Genomic DNA, 20,723 nt, shown 5'->3' on the forward strand with positions numbered 1-20,723 from the left:
CAAACCGAATAGCAGATCCGTTAAAAACAACCAACAAACCAAAAATAAATGAATAAAAGCGACAAGAAAAAAAAACAGTCAGTCAAAAAAAAAAGGTAATGTAGAAATACAAAGAAAAAAAAAAACGTGCAAGGAAATAACAAACATAGATTACAGAGAAAAAAAAAAGGATGTGAGGATCACAGATCTTCAGAGAATCTAGACTCACGTCCTGTACTAGCTGTTTGACCCAGGATAGGGGGTACAGGAAGATTATGCTCAGTAGCACTATCTCTTAAACCTTGAAGACTTTCACCAGTGACTTTCGTCTCAGACAAGGCATTCGAACTTTGACGGGAATGTCCACCATCAGCGAAACCATTCGTCTTCGGTTCCTGCGAGTTCGAATTCCTCGACAAAGTCTTCATAAAGCTCTTTCGAAGACGTTCCCTCTTCCCACCATTTTGCTGAGGACTCGATTCCGAGTCATGGGTAGAAGTCTTCGTCACGTCGAGAAAAGTTCCATTATGAGGAGGACTTTGATCCAGGTCATTGCCAGAGACAGGGTGAGAACTCAATGCCGCTCCACGAGATTCATTTCTACCAGTTAATGCGGCGCCACCAGTGAATCCGATTTCACTATCAGTTTGGAAATCGGGTCCAGGTTGATGCGGGTAAACGGGGACAGGACCACTGCTTCGACGAACTAAGCGATCTCGAAACCAAGTTTTTAATTTTGAATCTGCCCTAGGACTTGTGATGGGTCGGACAATGTGCATGTCACTGATTACTCCGGTAGCTGCTGCATCGCGCTGTGGGTGAGTCTCGGAGGTATCAGATGGTCCGGTAGTGACTAGTCGGACTGGGGCTGCCACCGGGGCCGCAGGGCTTGCGGCGAAGACTGCGTCGTCTTGTGCAGCTGCTGGTTCAGGATGAGTGTCCTCGGCAGTTGACATTTTAGACACGGCAACATTTTCTGGAGCAGCGGCGGCATGTTCAGATTTATCTTCAGCTTTTGGCTCAACTTCATCACGGGCAGCGGTCTCAGCAGTGGGTTCAGCAGCGGGCTCAGCAGCGGGCTCAGCAGCGGGCTCAGCAGCGGGTTCAGCAGCAGCAGCACCTGTAGTTGCAGCGATGGGAGCTTCTTGAGTAGAAGTTGGCTCTTGCGCGACCTCTTCGGTTGGTTCTGCTGGTTTATCGCCACGAGTACGTTTGCTCTTCTTTCTGAATAGAAGTTGACTGAGACGATTGCGTTGACGTTTCTCAGATGGTTTTTTCTCCACTGTACAAATAATGAGTTTCCTATCTAAAATGCTGAAAGTAACAGTGTAACATTGACTTACCCTTCTCGCTCTCAAAACCATTCAAAGAAGCCTCACGCTCCTTTTCAATAGCAGCCTGTCGCTGATTCTCCTCAGCATCCAAACGAGCTTCAATTTCCTGAGCTCGTCGCAGCTCCGCCTGATCAGTGATCTCGTCCAATGCGGGCTGGACTCGGGAACGTGCAACAGCTTCTACATCGGCCATGTCCACATAGTGCTGTGCGCCAATATTGACTCGATGTCCCTGTGCGCCGCTAGCTTCAGCAACTTCGGTTTCTTGACGGACTCGCTCGCGAGCCGCTTCATCCCATTGCTTTTGAATCGATGGTGGAGCCCGACCGGTGTTATGATATAATTTCATTTCCATATCTTGAATCGTGGCATCCACATTACGTCGAGCAGCTTCCATGAGAAAGTCACGATCTTTCTGTCGTTGCACATCGACGCGATCAAGTTTTGATCGCAAGCTCGTCATCTGGTTACGAATTTGTCTCGACTGTTCGGCATCAGCTTGAGTTGAATCGGCATCGCTGGATGTTCGCTTTCGTCGAGTCGTCAGACGTGATCGTTGAGGTTGATGCGCAGTGCCGTAATATTCTTGCAGCTCTGCATGGTCATCACGCATACGGGCCAACTTTTCCGCAGCCCGCTTTTGAGCCGCATCTTGGAGAGCCAGAGCTTTATGAGCAGTTGTACCCATGGCCCCGCTGACAGTCTTTCGATATTGTAATCGATTCTGACCTTCCTGGGCCGCGTAGATTGCCGGGTCAACATTGGCGGTCTCCCCTCGAGGACCGGAGACATCGTACATATCCTTTGCCATGGATAATGCTGCGGCGCGTAGAGAGTTCCGACGATTGCGCTCCTCAACTTCACTTGCTACGGGCGGAGCAGAAGTATACATGCGAGCATTGGCGTGGGAATGCTGTATTCTACTAGCCTCCATCGCAGGGTCAAGATGATCTAGAGCCTCCTCGTCATCGACTTTAGGACGGTGTGATGCCCCCGCAGCGCGCAAAGCATACGGAGTATCGGAAGGTAAGGCCGGTTCACTTGGAGCAGAGTCCGCACGTTTCCGGCTGGCATAAGCCCCCGTGGCCGCTCGGAGCGCCTTATCCTTGGCATGACCTCCAACAGCAGCATTTGTGGGATCAAGGGTAGAGATATCGGGCTTATAGACTGTCTGCATTGGTGACACAGCGGAGGAAGCGCGTTGTTCGCGTACGGCAATAATTGCAGCTCCGAGTCCTGCGGCGCTATATCCGGTGCTTGGTTGGGGGATCTCTGGTGGAGTGAAGTCTCTCACAGACCATGCAGCCTTCTCCGCGTCCGTCAAACGACCAGGACGCCATACTTCGATCGGTTTTTGATTCGCATGGGCGAGAGCAGCACCAGCCGATGCTGCACTGAGGTTTGCGGCACCCCCGATGGATTTCTGATCTATTGTGTCGTGTATCATGTTTAGCTTAATCCATAATCTTATCCCTAGCTGGGGGGGGGGGTGGCGCTGTGGGGGAGGACGCGACAGCCACTTACTCAAGTATGGGGTCTCTTTAGTAGGTGCAGAAGGCTCCTGGATTGAAGCCTTACGTCGTGGATGTGTCGCATAGAGAGCAGCAGTCGCGGCTATTAATCCATGAAATCGTATTTGAAGATCAGCGAACAGTGCACATATACTTATGGATGGTATGTCGCATTCTTACATGCGTCAAAGGAACCACTTACCATCATCCGCCAGTCTTGTAGTCCTGGGACCCGGCATTTGTTGTGCAGTCGCCATTCTCACGAAGGGGGGAATAAGCAAACTGAACCAAGTCCGTAGACAAGATCGAAGAATATATTCTTTTGATCTTGTAGATATGCAGAAAATAAAAAGAGGAAGAAAGCCCCAAAGTTAACGAGCTGCGACGGAAAGCTTTCTTGACCCCGTGACGTCGTCGGCTGCCCGGAGATCCGCTTATTGCATCATCTTCAGTCAAGTCTTCATCGATGAATCAATGAAATTGCTGGGTTGAGCGCCCCCCCATTAGGTCACTTTGGGTTTAGTTGATGTGGGAAAGCTTCAGGTCAAATATCCACTTCCGCATTCGATCATCCTCCATCTCTTGAGAAATGAGAGTGGAGACAGGTAAAGAACTGAACCCTGCGATCGTCCTGGATTTGCGCACATGTTGATCTGAGGAAAGAAAAAAGGTCGACGATCTGGTGACAACTTTATCTTGAGCTTATACATAGTCCTTGACTCTCTCTCTGCTCGATCAGAAAAGATGTCGCTCTTGCAGACAAACCATTCACAGTTCTGGAGCTCGTTGCTAGTGGTGACGCTGAAAAGATCCCAAACCGGCTAGGGTTACAACCGAGGAGAACTTCTCCGCTAGATTTTCTTTTTCTTCTGCTTGACCTCAATTCACAAACTAGTGGGACTAACTGATCAATGATCCACTTAAGTTGATTCTAAAAATTGGGGTCGTGAGGGTCGGTGAGTTTGTGGAGATTGCCAAGCCAGTTACAACTGAGTCTCGGACTTGCTGTCCGCGGGCCAGTCCGGTATATAATTTTACATCAGCATGTTTGCGAAATGATGACAGGGAACTTCACTTGGAAGTGTTCTGTAGCAAGCAACCAAAGTTACAGATACTATCTGTGAGTACCTATTTGACAGAATGCTTGGATAGTATACAAAGGCTCATTTGGCTTAGATACTGTCTCGTCCACTAAGATACCTACCTATATTAGTATAGGTATTCCTAGCACATTCCAACCATCCCAGCTGGGTAGAGATCTGCGCCTGATTATGAACTCATCCATTCCAGGTGGATGTAATGGATTACATCGTCAAAATGACCTTCCGAGCTTGATGTTTCTCAAATATCTTTCTCAAATATCTCATATCCAAGTGCTGCATCTGCCAATGGCATACGGTGGGTGATGAAGTCTGCAAATTTATCCTGATTCTCCGTGAATACCTTCACGGCCTCGCCAAAGACTGGTCTGACGGCTGCACGTCCCATATTGATACTAGTAGACATAGAGTTAGCAATATATCCTTGTACCACCTCTGGGAATAGGCGAATTACTCCAAATTCTTTGAATACGCTTCAAATGCCGTGAATGGCAACTCCCTTGATGGAATCCAATAGATGAGAGGACTCCACAAGGTCGAACAAGATCAAAGGCAAGTCGCATCGCGGATTTATTACCAACACTTTCAACCACAGCATCTGCTCCTCGTCCATTGGTGGCAGATTTGATTGTACCTGGGATATCGTCTGTCCCAAGGTTCAATGGTCGTGCGCCCATTTTCCTAGCCTCCTCCAAGCGATCATCTACTGAATCAACGGCATACACAGTACCTGCACCGAGTACTTTGGCTGTGAGGATTGCACAAAGTCCAACTGGTCCACATCCAAGACAAACAATCACCGCTTTATCAAGGGTGACTGTTTCGAAGGTTGGACGAAGAGCGGTTGGAGCATGTATTGTACAATCGACTCGGGTGTTTCATTGTTGGGCAATAATTTGGTGATAGCTTTCATGGTGCCGTAATATCCCGCCGGAAAAATATCACACATAATAATCATTTTTTCATCACTGACTTCTTCAGGGATTTTTCCAAGGGTACTGTCAGCGAATGGAACACGTACGTATTCAGACTGTTCCGCCATTTAAAGCCATACTTCCGAAAGAAGGACCGTTAACGCATCGATTTGTGTGACCATGTTGACAGAACCAGCATTTCATGCTGACCACCCGCAAATGCTAGTGTGTTAGTAGCTCTTGTACTCGGCTCTTCGGAGGGCCCTTTGTCGAAACCTACCACATAGGAGAGAAAATCGACATGACCTTATGCCCAGGGTGGAATCTAGATACAGCTGACCCAATACTATCCACCGTGCCAATAAACTCATGTCCCTATTGTATATGCTCAGCATCTAGGTGAAAGGATGGTCAGTTTCTTCTCTACTCTTGTCGCACCAACTCACCATAGTATGGCCCGTCGTCTTCTGGTGTCCTCGATACATGTGTAAATCACTGCCACATTAACCAGCGATGTGTACCTTCAGTATCGCATCCATTTCTTCCAGAAGTACTGGTCTAGGCTTTTCCTTCACGACAATATTAAACGGTCCCTCATACACCACGGCTTGCATAGTTTTCGTCTCCATGATGAACGTTATGCTACCAGAATGAAGTAATGCAAGATTGTGATTAAACCTCTCTAGGACAGGTGAAGTTCTCACTGTATACAAATACATCAGAGCTTAAAGACCTGTGATGCGGGGAATAGGCCTATACCCCATCTTCGACCAAAGAATCGTCACACATAAGCCAAGACTAAAAATGTGAGGGGAAGCTATAAGGATTGGGTCACCTGTCCGAGGTAATACTTCAACTTGTCCTCTATCATACTACCTTTGATCCAATATCTCAACAGCAATATCAACATGTCATCAACCGCGTACAAGATCCCTTGCGCCTCGGAGCTAACAAAGCTATACATCAACGGCGAATACGTTGAAGCAAAGGAAAACAACACCTATACTCTATACAACCCAAGCAACGACTCAATTATTTCCGACAAGATCCCCATCGCCGGAGAGGCTGATGTGGATGCTGCTGTCGAAGCTGCCGAGAACGCATTCAATGGACCATGGAGCGAGTTCAGTGGAGTACAACGATCAACATGTCTGCGAAAACTAGTAGATCTACTCGAAGAGGATGACAGATTGGGAAAATTGTTAACCCTCGATGCGCAAAGTACCGGCAACCCCATTTCCATCATTCCGACTCGCGAAAAGACGTATATTCTCGGACAACTTCTCTACTATGGTTGGTAGTCTGCCAAAATACAATCAAGGAAAGATACTTCCTCTAATCTGAATAATAGCCGGGTGGACTGATAAGCTTCGTGGAGATTATTTTCCAGCTGATGACGGATTCGTGAAACTTGTTCGACAAGAGCCATTAGGGTTTGTGTTGCGAATGAAAGGCGACCAAGATCAAAATTGACAGTAGCAGAGTATGTGCCGGTATAAATCCATTCAATGCTCCCATCGCAACTCTTTTCATGAAAGCCGCGCCCTGTCTAGCAACAGGAAATGTGTTTATCCTGAAACCTTCCGAGCATAGCCCTTTAGGCTCAATGGCGATAGCACCACTCTTCGAAGCCGCAGGTTTCCCTAAAGGCGTTTTCCAAGTCCTTATTGGAGCAGGTGATACAGGATCATTACTCTCAAATCATATGAAAATACGTAAAGTAAGCAAGCACCACCATCTGTCTATGGAAGCTTTATTCCTCATTATTTTTTCATTTCCCATTCTAGATAAGCTTCACTGGTAGTATACCTACCGGCAAGAAGATCCAAATTGCAGCTGCTCAAAGTAACCTGAAACGAGTCACCCTCGAGCTAGGTGGTAAGAGTCCAGCAGTAGTTTTCGAAGACGCGGACTTGGAAAATGCATTAACATGGTACTTAAGAACAATCCATCCAGCATTGCAACTAAAAGAAGAACCCCTTCTAACAGTACCCACTACACTTCTAGGACCATAAACGCAATTCTCGCCCGCTCAGGACAAGTATGCGTCGCCGCCTCAAGAGTCTACGTTCAAAATTCAATCGCTTCCGAATTCATCTCAAAATACAAAGAGCGCATGTTAGTCGCAGTAGAGAAACTAGGTGACCCACTCGAACAAACAACCGGAATGGGTCCTTTAGTGAATAAAGCCGCACTGGAACGAGTAAGTAAAATGATCGAAAGAGCAAAGTCCGAAGCAGAACTCGTTGTTGGCGGAGCACGTCATGGTGAACAGGGTTGTTTCATTGAACCTACAGTCTTCTTGAACCCGAAGAAGGGAGCGCAGATCTATAGTGATGAGGTATTCGGACCTGTTGCGGTTATAAGGACTTTTGAGACTGAGGAGGAGGTTTTGCGGATGGCGAATGATACGGAGTATGGGCTGATGTCGGGGGTTTTTACGAGGGATATTAAGCGTGCTATGAGAGTTTCGTCTAAGCTTGATTCTGGAGTTGTGGGAGTTAATTGTGTTAGTTATGTGAGTGATGATATATCATCTCGTTTGCTGATATATGCTCATACTTCCTCGAAGATGAATGTTCAGGTTCCCTTTGGTGGAAAGAAACAGCCTGGACTTGGTAGGGAGTTTGGCGAATATGTGAGGTCTCTTGAATTTCTGTATACTTTTGCTCGAACCTAACGGAGCTATAGGCTTTGAGAGCGTTTACGGAGCCGAAGACCATACTTATCAAGTAAGTTGTTCAGAGGAGAAGTGGGTTGGCCAGGACGCAAATCGAAGCTGACTCTATATGAAGTATGAATTAAGCAGGCTTGAAGAAATTGAAAGCTGCACATGGAGCGCCACAGGTTCGTTCGGTGCATGGTATGATATTCCGTTCAGGTTTATACAATAACTTCATGTCGTGAATATGCAACAGGATTTGATCAATCCCCAAATCTTCGTTTGTATTTGGATGTCACCTTTGAAGCAAATTTACTGTGCTAGCTAAATGTATCATTCATGCTCATTGATTTTCTATCATATGTTGATACGTAATGAGAGTATGAAATCAAAATCACATCACACTCTAATTCAGCCTACTTGATACCTGTTGTCGAGGAAGGCTTTCCAACCTTCTCCACGGGATGCTTCTGTAAACTCTCAAACCATTGAATAGTAGACCCAATCATGAACGCCCATGATCCCCAGAAAGTTGCTAGAGTAGCCTGGTACTCCACACTGGAGTCACTAGCAGCGGGACCCAAAGCACCACATAGAGTGAATCCAATGCCTCCAATGAAATTCCAAACGCCAATATGCCAGCCTAAAACATTCAAAGCTGGCTTGTACCAGGCTTTCTGCGTTTCCAGGGTAAATAACAGTCCACTGATGACGAATCCAATACCGCCAACAATTTGGGGAGTCCAGTACACGCCATCAGCAAGGCCTTGACTCAGGTAGTTGTTTATACCTGGAAGCGCGGTGAATCCTGCGATCCAAAATATAGTTGCTGCGATGAACTGTACAAGAGACGCAAGGAAACCCAGCTCATGAATGTAATGAGACTTGATTTCCGCCCAGGATGGTAGCCAGCGAAATGACTTATCGCTGGATGAGGGCACCTCAGAAGGTGGAGTCGTAATTCGTGGGATCTCTTGGGCCAGATATCTGCCAGCACCAAGAAGGTTCTTCTTCGTCGCCTGATGATGTTGACATTTCTCCATGGTAGGCTTGACTCTAGTCACAACGACGTCCCGAGAAGTATGACTATCAGCCCGTTTTAGCTCTTCTTTCAGAGCCCAGCCGAAACATCCCGTCTGATTTTCATTCACAGCTTCTAGTAGAAGCAACACACTCCCAATCTCAAAAATTGTGGCACCAATCAGCGCCGTGACTCCGCCACCCGTTAAAGACTCGTCAGCGAACTCGGTATCTGGCCTTTGGAGGGGAAGCCAGACGAAAAAGGCATTTACAATCCACACAGCCGATCCAAGCGTAAATATGATGGCAACAAGGTAAGAGACATCCCAATAGGGAGCGTAGGTTCCCATTCGAATAATCCCCCTCAGAGCAACCTGCCAAGTGGAGGTAGGATGTGGAGGAAGACATTCTGAATCTTCCGGAGCAATACCATAATCCACGCGCAGCGCATGTCGCCCCTTTCGATTATCCCGGGATCGCCAGACATGTTGGACATGCTTCGGCTTATCTGACAGTTGAGTGGGATGATCTCGGGAATGGGGTGTATACCAAGCCCAGGTGGGATTTAAGAAAGGGATCGGACCAGATACATGACTGGGACGTAATTGTAAATCTGGATGATCTTGTAATGGCTTGCGACCCGATTGGAAATGTGAATTCCGACCCATTGTTGGTCAAGGGGAGGAGAAGATGGAAGATGCCAAGCTTCGGAAAGGTTCCACATGCGCAGGTGCACGGACTCCCGATTTCAGAAAATCAACGGAGACATGCAATTATGTATTCTGTAGGAAAATACATATGATGCAGATGTATAGACCAGTCATTAAGTAGAATTGTGGCATGACAGGATAACGGAAAGGTTTTGCATCACCAAGGTAAATCATCGTATGCGCGATTCTAGGGTTATTTTTGACTGCAGATGAAATAATACGGCGGTCGAATGCTAATTCCAATGCCAAGATCTATACCGAATATAAACAACACGGCGGTCGAAATGTGTAATTCATCTTTTCGACAGTGTAACTCAAAACTTTCCTTACGTGTTTACTTCTTGTAATCAAGAATAGCTTCATGTTATTTCTTTAAGACCACAAATTGAAATATTTTTATCCTTTCCCAGACTTTCGTGGCGCAGATATCGAAGAACTTTGGTCAGGAATCCAACTGTGATAAATCTTCGTTATAAAGTGAGTGTGACGGCCGAAAAGAAGGCTAGTGAACATGAAGCCTTTGTCGCCGTTGAGTTTGTGAAGGGGACGAAGTTGGACGTTCATGATGAGCAGGCTTTGGGCAGTATCGAGAAGCCCTTTGTCAGCTAAACAGCTGAAGGAGAAGTTTATGAAGCAAGTGAGCTCGAGAAAAAAAGCTACTGTTGCATTCGGTGCTTTCTCTCAGATCGTCAACGTGGCAGACATGGGGATGGTAACGCGGGGTCTCAAACGATGATCTTCAAAGGATGCTCTATGAGTTCGACCAGAACAGATCGATCATGGCAATCTTTACGTCAGGTTAATAGCTGTTGGTGGCAGCGGGAAAGGTGGTTTATACCCAAAGTGAACCAATCATAATCTTCAAATATCCAGCTGTTCAGATCAATAGATCTTTCCTTCTTGTCTTCTGACAGGAGTAACCTTGAGATATTAATTACCAAATGAATTCTACTCCAAGACGTAGACTTCGGTCTTTTGTTTCCTCGGCAAATGAGACTTTCGTATCTACGACACAAGAATTCGAGTGAATTGTGGCCGGAACACACAGGTTTCGTTTCTATGTCCCAAGAATTTGGCGAAGTCTACAGGCATTACATACTGCTTGCTTCGTCACAGAAAATCAGGAGCAGGAAGTTGAATGTGTAAATTTCCCGTAGCCAGAACATATTAACAAGTAATAGAGTGGCTCTAATCGATTTAAGGAATTATATTCATTTAGTTTGGATCATGAAATTTTATACAAAAGCAAACTCCCTTGATAAATCGCTCAAAAAAGCGTGTAAAGCAAGAATGCATGAACCGCATACGCGAAGACGAACAAAGTTCCAAAGGAACAAGCCATCATTAAATGTCTCGTGATATAACTAAGCATTGTGGGGAGGAGCATAGTAGCCAGCATTGGAGCTTCCGTGCGCGGGGTCATAGGCTGGGTTATAAGGAGCAGACTGCTGAGCTCCATCATAGGCCGGGTTATACGCCGTATTAGCACCATGGTAAGCGGTGTTATAGTTCCCTGCACTAAGAGGCTTCCCCTCCTCAGGGTCCTCCTGGTCCTTGTCGTTCTTCATGGAGTGTGGATCAATCTTCACAAAGTCTGGTTGCAAGACAGCCAAGATACCAAAGCCGAGGACAACAAAACAGGCAACAATCTCTTCTAAGACAGACATGCATAGGTATATAGTGTTATTGTGGCCAAGCTTGAAGTTGTCGTTGGAGGTGTCATAGTCGGCGATCGCCGAGTAGGCAAGGCGGACCGTAGTGAAGGGCATGGAGATAGCAATGGCAAGGAAGAGCATCTTCTGGTATCGCAGCATGGAATACGAGGTCATGGAGTATAGCCAAACAGTCAAAACCATGGTAGCCGCGAATACGGCAATGAAGATACCCATTGCTGCCTTGTTGAGTGTTCCAGGTGTATAAGACGTTGTGAAGTCGGCATTAACGACTCCAGTGATAGCGAGGATCAAGGCGACGAGACCGATCACAGCCAGTAAGTTGACAGGCCTGTTGGGCATTTTCTTCTGGTAGTCACTATAGGGCTGGTGTCAATTATGCTCCAATTAAGTTGTAAGAATTAATCACTGCCAACTTACATTTGTCGCAAAATACCGACATAGGTGAGGATCAGTGGTGCAATGCCGATCAGCTCACACACTGCGATAGTAATTTCTACATTCATTGAGTCATGATCAACTTTGATAAATGTTGCAATACTGCCGGCAAGTCGAAGCAGAGAAAGCATAAATGGATATCTCCAGATCTTAGCGCCGACTCTAAATCCTGATCGTTTCCAGATAAAAACAGATGCGGCGAGAATGAAAGGAAAGACGATAAATTGGAGGATGGCAATCCCCGTCATATAGTCGACCTTGCCCATTGTGTCGTAAGGAAGGCGGAATCGATTCAAGAAGGGGAATGGTTGAGAAGCGCTGATCGAATGAAGATAGATGTATATCGTAAAATCCGATGGGCCAAGGTCGATAGGGTGTCTAGGCGCTGAAAGGTGAAGAGAAAAGAAAAGCTTGGTGTTAATCTTTCTGAACTGAGGGACGAGAGATCCTTTTTAACCTCTTCTTCATCATTTCACGGTTTTTTATTGTCTTTTTTATTTTCTATTTTGAGTACAGAGCATAGCCTTATTGCGAAGCTTGTCGAGCTTTAATGAGGCTTGGCTCAAATCTCGCAAATATCGCCCTGTGATTGGTTCAGCGTGGGGATTTCCCAGAGTAGACTAGCCTGAGCGGGAAGCCCCCACATTTCGAATGGCCGACCGACTAATCACAGCGCGAGGCTATTCAGCCCTAAGTTGCTGGAACCAAACAGATCGCTTCTTGCATACTGTTTACGGCATTATTTCGCAGATCGTCTGGTCAGTGGCTTCTCAGCTCGCACTGCTCACCTTAATTTGTTTAGGCGGGGTTACCGTGGGGGCCAAGCTAGTTCGCACTCCTATCCATTTCTGCGACGCAAAGCCACTTGGGGCGATTCTGTGGTGTCCTTTGTTTGGGGTCCGTTCGGCTCGACGCGAAGTTCTGCACTTTTGGCCCCATTCCTTCCACAGGGCTGCCAAGAGGGTGAAACGTTTGTTCGTAGCGAACAAGCACTGCCAGGCACTGCTAGGTCAAACAAGCACTCTGACGGGCTGCAAGAGATTGCTTGTCGACCGCGGTATCTTCAGCTCTTTTCAGCTCGTTCTACCAGGGCGCAGGATTGATAGCATTGAAAAAAACCCATGCCCCTATTACTCTACATTCTCGCACCTTAGGCCTTGACCGCCGTATTAACGTAGACGTCAAACATGTCACCTCCCCCGGGCGCATCTCGCGTCCGAGCATCCAGAAGTTGCGGGAACTGTCGGGCAGTTAAACGACGTGTAAGTAGAGCCCCTTGCGTAATATCAATGCAGAGGGAACTGCTGTATATTGACCCATGACGCGATAGTGCGATAAGAAAACCCCCGAATGCGGACAATGCATTCGCTCTCACGAAACTTGTCCAGGATACCGCGATGAATGGGAGCTAGTCTTCCGCGATCAAACAAAACATACTATCAAACGCTCCAAGCAGAAGCGGGATAAAAGTGCGAGCCCACGCGAGATCGCCACCCACTCTCCACCGGGCCGGAATCCGAGCCCCAGTCTTGATGAGATAGGCGTGAATTACTTCCTTCAAGATTTTGTGGTGGGCGGCCGTGCTCCTACGCGCGGATATCTCAACTATATCCCAACGGTGTATTACCCTGACTCTGAGCACCCGACTCTGCTCACGAGCATGGCGGCCGTAGGCCTTGTGGCTTTAGCAACTAAACGGCCCGAACTTGTTGGTCATGCACGCGCCAAATACTCAGAAGCAATACGCTATGTGAATGACGCAATAGCATCGCCAACTGAATCAATAAAAGACAGCACCTTGATGTCAGTAATATCGCTAGGTGTTTTCGAGCACGTTTCGAATTTCGAGTCGTGGGTTCGACATGTTAAAGGGGCGGCAGCCTTGGTAGTTGCCAGAGGAAAATCACAATTTACGAATAGGGTCTCCATCTTGATGTTCAATCAAGTTCGAGCAGACATGTCAGCAGCCTGTATACAAACCATTCAACCATTTCCAAAAGATATACGTGTACTTCAAGAAGAAGGGTCGAAATACACTGACCCATCCGACGCTTGTTGGTTAATTGGAATCCTAGCCACGGAATGCGCCACTCTCTTTGCAGAAGTCGCGGCGAAGAATCAAGGTACTCCTTGTTCTACATCCTGGTCTGAGTTCCTAGAAGAATCAATCAGACTGCAAGATAGATTCCAAGAAGTCTTTGATCTACTTGCTATCCAGGAGCCGTACACCACGATTCAGGAACCCGATGATAGTCCCTCTTTCATTTCCTATAGAGGTCGATATGACCTGTATCGGTCATCCTGGTCAATAAGGCTCTGGAACAATTCCCGAATGGTCGATATCATTGTTTGCGAGATTGTATGTTGGCTGATAAACAAGCTCATCACCTCGCGTCATGATTACTCCATTGAAGATCTTCCAAAATATAAGTCGAGGTTGGCATATGCGGCACAAATTATAGCGCAACGAGGGGAAGAGATCTTGGCTAGTGTTCCACATGGTTTGGGGCTTGTATATATCCCTGGCCAATACAACCCTGCCGATGAGCCCCCACAGCTTTGTGTCTCAGGTGGGTATATGCTGACATGGAACCTTTACACTGTTGGGAAATCTCCCGTCATCAACAATGACGATCGTAAGTGGGTCATTGACAGACTGAAAGGTATCAGCGATAGTGCTGGTATTGCGATGGCCTATCAATTAGCCGAAGATCTTGAGAAGATAGGGCGAACAGCCATGTGAGATCATATCAGAGATCACGGAAAGGATTGCCTGTCGACCTCCATGGGTAAGTGATATAAAGAAGTCGACACCACCAGGGCAGAACTGTTTCACTTTTGTTGTATAAATCTATTGGTTGAAATATACCCGCATACATAGAATTCAGTCATGAACACAACACATTCAAGAAACGAAGACGAGTCAAATCTGCAGTCATCTGTCTTTATATCCTGTTCGCGGTGGGTTGATAAGCGTTAATTTTCTTGGCAAGGGAAGATGCCAAGCGCTTAGTATCCGCAAATACGAGCCAAATAAGCTTGAATAGCAATGATAGTCATGAATTCTGCATAAAATCGCAATGTCGAGGGCCTCTGAATCATGTTCCAGTCAGCGCTAACCTTCTTAGGGTATGCCAGATGTCGTAGCTCCCGCACTTCGCTGCCTTTTCAGTAAGATGATCATCCTTCGTATCTCAGATTAACTGATCTCGTGATGTCATTACTACTATTGTCCCACTTGTCATATACAGGGGTGAGGCACAAAGAGAATCCTTTGTTCTTTCGGCAGGTTTGCTATCATGCTGACCACCACTAATTAAGTTAAGTTTTTTGGCCCATGCGAAGCCTAGATTATACCTTGAGTCATTCCAGCATTCTATGTTTTTAATGTGAATCTTCAAGCGTTTGAAATTTAGTTGGAGTGTCCAGCTGTTTCATACTCGAGATAAAGCCCTTTTTCGATTTAAATTTCTAATATCATTTCTGGTACTGTTTGATAAAGCGAATGAATTTCGATGGGCATGTCAATGTTATATGAGCGTCAATATGCCTCAAAATCTTTATTCATATCAATGTCCCGCCGATTACATCAAAAACACAAATTTGCCTAGTATTTTTGAGCATTTCGTTTACTTTCTAGACCGCATCAATAAGTTCCTAGATTTGCCCATTGTCTCGAGCATTTCTATTGTTCTCTAGTCCCCATCAACTTCTTTGTACTCCTCTTCAGCTGGATGCCGCAAATCATGATGATCATGAACTAATCAATCCTAACTTTGGTAGCTCTATAATACCAGAATTCAGTATAATAATTCCAACAATTAGAATTGTGAGCTTATTGTCCCTTGCCTGGTCGAGTTAGGGCTCTACTATTCTATCAGACATTGAACTGGGAAGCCACCTAAATAAGTACGAACCAGGAAGGTACGATGGAGAAGCCTGGATCTGATCCGTTCTTTCTTTCTTGTACTAACAAATGCTCTTTCCCTTTCTGTTGAAATTATATCTTCATCGCTCTTTCCATATTAAGTTCGTACCTGCCTTCTGTGAATCTGCACTTCCTTCCCTTTCCATCACCATCAGTCATCGTGGAATGATTATCATACTCCTCATAATATTTGATTTCTAAACAATAACACGTTGTTTATTACGCTCAGTGCAACGAATTCTGTTCAGTTTCGACCGTGTATGGATTCTGTGTTCTGTACAAATAGACCATATAATAAAATAACTGAATGATTTTGCTGAATAGTCGAAATTTACTTTCGAGAATTTTCAAACATCAGTTTTTGCTATTGTTAGTAATTGAATTGAGCAGACTTCAAAGTCAACTATCAATACAGCGCACAACGTCGTATCCGTATAGCCATATCAGATAAGTCAAACACCAGTCGAAATCATTAGAAGATTGAATATCCCCCTGACAATGGAATCAACGGAGTCGTAAAATTTCGAGGATATCATAACGTGCACAGAAAGCCCGATTCCATTTCCCGAAGACATCTACACCACATTATTAGTCGATGCAACCAAGAACAATGCATCTCGTTGGTGATAAGGGGTGGCGATACATACACATTGGAAGACTTAAGCAGCAAATCCCGACCTGTATACTACCAATGATAACCATAGTGTGTTTAATACCACCATGAGCAAACCACTTATAAGCGTAAAATGTCAAGACGAAACTGAACATGTTTTTGAAAACAAGTAGGCATGTAAATGCCTCGACGGCAATTTCACCTATACAGAAATTAGTCAATCTAGGCATCAGACAGCATTGGATCGTTGGCTAAGGAGGGGAACGGCAGGACTGATACTCACGATGTGCATCAACAATATAAAGAGAAGCAGCAACAGCACCCATAACCATGCCGATAATCAAGAAAGCAAAGAATACATCGGGGATTAGCCACTTATACTGCATAACATCACTTGCAGTCCATCCGAACCCATAAAGACCCATACAAGCGAAAATAAGCTGAAAGAAGACCAGCAAAAGCCTGAATTCGGGCTCATATTTGCCCTTATTCAGTCGAATCATGACCTTGTTCATGGAATCAGTTAACAGGCCCGAGAGAATTAGCCCGATGATTGATCCGATGAAAGCGCCTGTGTATAGATATCCTGTTTTATCCTCTTCGAACCAGAGTGGGGGACCGAGGAATACGATTGCCAGGACAACTCCTATGAAAACGGCCCATCCGATGACAACACCTTGAATAAGACAGGCCTGGTCATCCATTAGTTATACTCGATTAGGGTTTTAGTATTCGGGAATTGGGTAATGCACTCACGTAAAGGATTCCGGGGTGCAAGAAAAGGGGGAAAGGACGGAGAAGAAGCTTGAAAAAGTTCTCATCTGTCTTTCGCCCATTGAACAACCTCATTGACTGCAAAAGTGAATCCTTCTGTCGGACAGGCTCTGCAGAAACTTCTGTCCTTGATCGTCCCTGCGCTGCAAGATCCCCCGATACAAAAGCTTTCGCTTCATTACGGGTATCATCAAGGGGTAAATGAGACTCAGTAGAATCCCCACGGGCAGCCTTATGTTTGAAATCCGTATTCAGATAATCCGGACGATGATAGGCAGTTTCCGGCACAAAAACGATCATGAACGGGAGGGAAGCTGCGAGAAAAATAGCCACAAAATAAAATGACCATTGCCAACCCATTGTTTTGGTGATTTTGCCCACAAATACTGGAGTCAAAAAGGCTGCGCCGAATAAAGAGACATTAGATAGGGCCATTCGTTTCCCTCGTTCCTTAAAAGAAAATATCTAGTGTCAGATGAACTCTATCGTTTCGAATTCGGGAATTTCAACTCACATGTACAAAGTAGAGATCCCCAACACAGGCATTGACCAAGGCCTCAAAAGGTGCTAAAGCAACACCTTGGAATATGCGTGCCCAAAGAAGACTATTTTTGTTTTTTCCGCTTCCACCTGCCCAGGCACAGCTTACAATCATCAACACATGACCTAATAAGAACAGATGCCGCTTTCCCCAAACACGCGCGGTGGGAACGATCAGGATCCCAGCTACTCCGACGCCACAGAGATGGTATCCCGTAAGAAGGGCAGCTTCTTCAAAGGTAATCTCCTCATAATCGGCGATGGTGACTGTATTTGCAGCCATAATGGAACTAAGTGTTGTACAGAGCACAGTAACGAATGAGAGAATCCCGAGTATGACATCGCGTCGCCAAAGAGGCCAGTTCTAGCGGCACATCAACCATTAGTTCTTTTGTCACTTCACAGTGAGGGGTATGTAGTTTATCAAGGACGAACCAGGGGATCATTTGGGTCGTCTGAAGGTTGCGGTACGAGTACAGTGGGTTCTTTGGTGGTCCAGTCATATTTCAGAGTGGTCCCTGAAGGCCGGCCGATTGAGTCCTGAGCATCTTCGTAGATGTTGGAGGTGCCTGTGAATCTCACGCGGAGTTTAGGTTAGTCCTGGAGAGGACAAGCAGGACTGATCGTCTTCGTTCAACTCACCGGGAACCTCGACATTCTGCGCGACGTCTAAGACTTCCAGGCCCATAATGGTATTAGTGGGGGGGGGTGGAATGTGTGTCTGTGCCTGGTGCCTGAAATATGCGCGATGTGAGGGTTATCGGGAAAGAAAGAGAAAAGAGAAATGGAAGTGGAAATAAAAGATGAGATCCGTCCAGAACAGTCACAATCAACTAATTCGACAGAGACAACATTTCTCTTTCTCCCACTTGAGTGAAATAGAGCTCTCCAGCGTTCTAGCTAAGATGAGCTAGACTGAGTGAATGAAAAAAAGAGTTCGGAGTAGCCAAGACTGAATTGAGGGGAAATGGGGAATAAGCAACGAATAAATTACTGGCCAGCACTAGTGACCAACCTGCATAGTGCAGCAGTGTCGATCACCGAGGGGAGAAAGGAGAACATCACAAGCAGATCTGCTTACGTCAAATGATTGGATGAAAAGAAGACGGACCGAGGTACATATGAACTACTCATTAATTACTTAACCAGTCATCGTAGAGAACAATCCAAAGTTGATCAAATCTGGGGAGACTCCACTGTGGGGGTGTTTACTTCGTATTTGTATTACCAGAACATATGGAATTTAGCAGTATCAGATTCAACCAGACTCAACTATGTATTGTATCAGATCAATAATGAGTACTATGTAGAAATCAAGAGTACAAAATATTACTAGCAGCTAACCACCTTGCAATCTTCCCTTCCCATTCCTCCTTCGTCCACGGTGGTCGATTATAGACAACGGAAATCCCACTCTTTGCCAATTCCCCCTTCAATCCACTAATACGATCCCAAGGATACCCATAATCCTCCGGATAATTCCCATATTTATGCGGGTACGCACTGAGCGGATTAAACAATATCTCAATAGTCTTCAACCTCGATCCACTCTCCTTCGCAGCTTGTCCCAAACAACGGAGCCAATTAACCTCCTTCTCGCCAAAATTGTTGATGAGACAACAGCCCAGAATCCCAAAGGACATGCCGAAGGTTGTGAGATTAGGTGAGAGCAGTCGATCTGCATGCGAGGGTTCCCAACGTAAATCGTTGTTCCAGGTATCGTCTTCGTCGTTAAGTTGGGTGCGGGAGAGTCGGAGGCTGGAAAGATTGGGGAAGATTGACGCGTCGAAGTATAGGCCTTGATTGTGGCCGAGGAGGTCGATATATATGGATTGTAATGTATTTTTGTGCATTGATAGCCATGTTTGTGCATCTCTTAAACTGATGTGACAGACAAGTTTATTTCCGGATGTGTTTATGGTGAAGTCTGTCAGGGTTCGGGGCCAAGAGAGGAATTTCTCAATGGCCTCGGGCGTATCTTTACAATACTTCAACGTGAGAGATGTAAAGGATGCCGTGCGCGATACCTAAATAATGTCAGCACAGTGTCTTCAGCTTTGTATATCTACTTTCGGTGGGTACGAACCTCCGAGTCAAGCATTCGGGAGAGGTCATCAAGCTCAGAAGGCCCATTTGCCGTCATAGCCAGTGTCTCCAAAGAAGGAAAATTGATATATTCCATAGCCTCCGCAAGAGAAAGCCCCCCTATATGTATATTCATCCCCCTCAATTAGGAATTCCTTTAACTGCGTCATACTCTGACCAGCATTATAAATCAAACCCAGAGCATTAGCCCGCTGCTTCTCAGAAACTTCCGCATGGAATCCGCCATAGAAGCGAAGAGATCTAGTTCGCGACAACCACAACACAAGGTCACGGGCAACATCGAAATCTTCATCCTTGGTCTCTGCTTGATCATCTATGATGATTTCAAGGGAGTGGCACTTGGAGCGTAGAGCTGGATTGTCTCGAAGCACCCGATGCAAGGCTCGAGCTCGACGACAGGGTGGTACGATACTGCAGTCTTTGATACATGACGGACAGCACAGTTCGTGGTAGAATGTAATATCCTCGTATAAGAATGGAGTAGATAGTCGGTGGAAACGCCGGCATACGAGAGCTAGTGATCTGAGCTCACTATATATGCGCTTTGGGAAATAGGCGCCTTCATTGACAATGTTTCGGTTTAGAGTACATTGGTCGAGAATCTGAAGGAGGATTTCCTCCGGGAGATTCCCAAGTGAAAGTGATGAGGATGAAGAAGCCTATTAACTTACTTAGTTCTTCGAGTTACTTGATTTATTTAATGGGTTGATACCTACCATTAGGAGCCCCGAGTGAGGTCAGTTATAATAAAATCAGACCACAAGATTCCAAATCCAAAAATTATCAAATTGTATTAAAAAAAAAGAAGAAGAAAAGAAATGCGATGGGTTGAAGTGATGAGATGATGTGAGGACCTTCAGGGCCAGTGATGCGCAAGTACCTTGTAGCATCCTCATCTCCACTGATCGAATCGATCCGGCTTTGGAAGAAATGTTGAATGATTATTGATATGTTCTCATGGAGTCAAAAAATATTTATTCTTTTACATGGTAGTTATCATATTACACTAATGTACATGTGCATTAACTATAGTCGAGTGCTTGCTGTGTATCTAACACGGGAGACGCCAATACACACTAACCCCACACTGTACTGTCTGGGCTTTAATCGACGCCGCTTTTATAAAGGCATGACTAATCCTGATCGCGTCAAAAGTGTTCATCCATTCGTTCAGTGTGGTTAACTTAGCATTTATTCAATATGTAGTACAATTTAAGTACCTTTAATTATACTAGATCTCATCAAAAGTTGATTTCAATTCTAACCGAACGGTTTTTAGGGTCCAGATTAGATGAGCATGGCCTGAAACGTTGTGAACATAATGCTTGAGATATTCATATTTTTGAGCCGGACGTGCCATCTCCGAGGTTTTATTCAGACACCCAAATAGACAGCATACAGTTCGATGCCAACTCACAAAA

The 20,723-nt window shown here is 45.6% G+C and overlaps 8 protein-coding genes across 8 annotated transcripts; 2 read left to right on the forward strand and 6 right to left on the reverse strand.

Moving 5' to 3' along the window:
* Positions 1-179: 179 nt before the first annotated feature.
* On the reverse strand, positions 180-3,081 carry N7469_011187 (uncharacterized protein; the record flags this gene model as incomplete). The annotated part of the gene is made up of 4 exons (XM_056650092.1): positions 180-1,261; positions 1,323-2,741; positions 2,838-2,927; positions 3,027-3,081. 4 exons carry the CDS (start codon positions 3,079-3,081, stop codon positions 180-182), a joined length of 2,646 nt encoding a protein of 881 aa, XP_056495156.1.
* A 1,084-nt stretch (positions 3,082-4,165) lies between these two features.
* On the reverse strand, positions 4,166-4,966 carry N7469_011188 (uncharacterized protein; the record flags this gene model as incomplete). The annotated part of the gene is given in 4 exon segments (XM_056650093.1): positions 4,166-4,359; positions 4,379-4,696; positions 4,743-4,792; positions 4,872-4,966. 4 exon segments carry the CDS (start codon positions 4,964-4,966, stop codon positions 4,166-4,168), a joined length of 657 nt encoding a protein of 218 aa, XP_056495157.1.
* Positions 4,967-5,746: 780 nt separating this feature from the next.
* N7469_011189 (aldehyde dehydrogenase family protein) lies at positions 5,747-7,638 on the forward strand (the record flags this gene model as incomplete). The annotated part of the gene is given in 7 exon segments (XM_056650094.1): positions 5,747-6,131; positions 6,190-6,271; positions 6,321-6,558; positions 6,626-6,771; positions 6,846-7,476; positions 7,530-7,570; positions 7,584-7,638. 7 exon segments carry the CDS (start codon positions 5,747-5,749, stop codon positions 7,636-7,638), a joined length of 1,578 nt encoding a protein of 525 aa, XP_056495158.1.
* A 278-nt stretch (positions 7,639-7,916) lies between these two features.
* Positions 7,917-9,188, reverse strand: N7469_011190 (uncharacterized protein; the record flags this gene model as incomplete). Its single annotated transcript, XM_056650095.1, has 1 exon — positions 7,917-9,188. One exon carries the CDS (start codon positions 9,186-9,188, stop codon positions 7,917-7,919), a length of 1,272 nt encoding a protein of 423 aa, XP_056495159.1.
* Positions 9,189-10,594: 1,406 nt separating this feature from the next.
* On the reverse strand, positions 10,595-11,607 carry N7469_011191 (uncharacterized protein; the record flags this gene model as incomplete). Its single annotated transcript, XM_056650096.1, has 2 exons — positions 10,595-11,261; positions 11,324-11,607. 2 exons carry the CDS (start codon positions 11,605-11,607, stop codon positions 10,595-10,597), a joined length of 951 nt encoding a protein of 316 aa, XP_056495160.1.
* A 921-nt stretch (positions 11,608-12,528) lies between these two features.
* N7469_011192 (Zn(II)2Cys6 transcription factor) lies at positions 12,529-14,084 on the forward strand (the record flags this gene model as incomplete). The annotated part of the gene is made up of 2 exons (XM_056650097.1): positions 12,529-12,603; positions 12,672-14,084. 2 exons carry the CDS (start codon positions 12,529-12,531, stop codon positions 14,082-14,084), a joined length of 1,488 nt encoding a protein of 495 aa, XP_056495161.1.
* A 1,689-nt stretch (positions 14,085-15,773) lies between these two features.
* N7469_011193 (putative MFS transporter) lies at positions 15,774-17,884 on the reverse strand (the record flags this gene model as incomplete). Its single annotated transcript, XM_056650098.1, has 7 exons — positions 15,774-15,844; positions 15,917-16,084; positions 16,166-16,574; positions 16,639-17,106; positions 17,171-17,560; positions 17,632-17,765; positions 17,839-17,884. The coding sequence occupies 7 exons, from the start codon at positions 17,882-17,884 to the stop codon at positions 15,774-15,776; spliced, it is 1,686 nt and encodes a 561-aa protein (XP_056495162.1).
* A 625-nt stretch (positions 17,885-18,509) lies between these two features.
* N7469_011194 (uncharacterized protein) lies at positions 18,510-20,021 on the reverse strand (the record flags this gene model as incomplete). Its single annotated transcript, XM_056650099.1, has 5 exons — positions 18,510-19,223; positions 19,283-19,401; positions 19,454-19,654; positions 19,835-19,961; positions 20,019-20,021. 5 exons carry the CDS (start codon positions 20,019-20,021, stop codon positions 18,510-18,512), a joined length of 1,164 nt encoding a protein of 387 aa, XP_056495163.1.
* Positions 20,022-20,723: the final 702 nt, after the last annotated feature.

The sequence above is a fragment of the Penicillium citrinum genome (assembly GCF_028827155.1).
Source record: "Penicillium citrinum strain IBT 23319 chromosome Unknown utg000010l:1.0-1229701.0:1.0-1230130.0, whole genome shotgun sequence".
NCBI lineage: Eukaryota > Fungi > Ascomycota > Eurotiomycetes > Eurotiales > Aspergillaceae > Penicillium > Penicillium citrinum.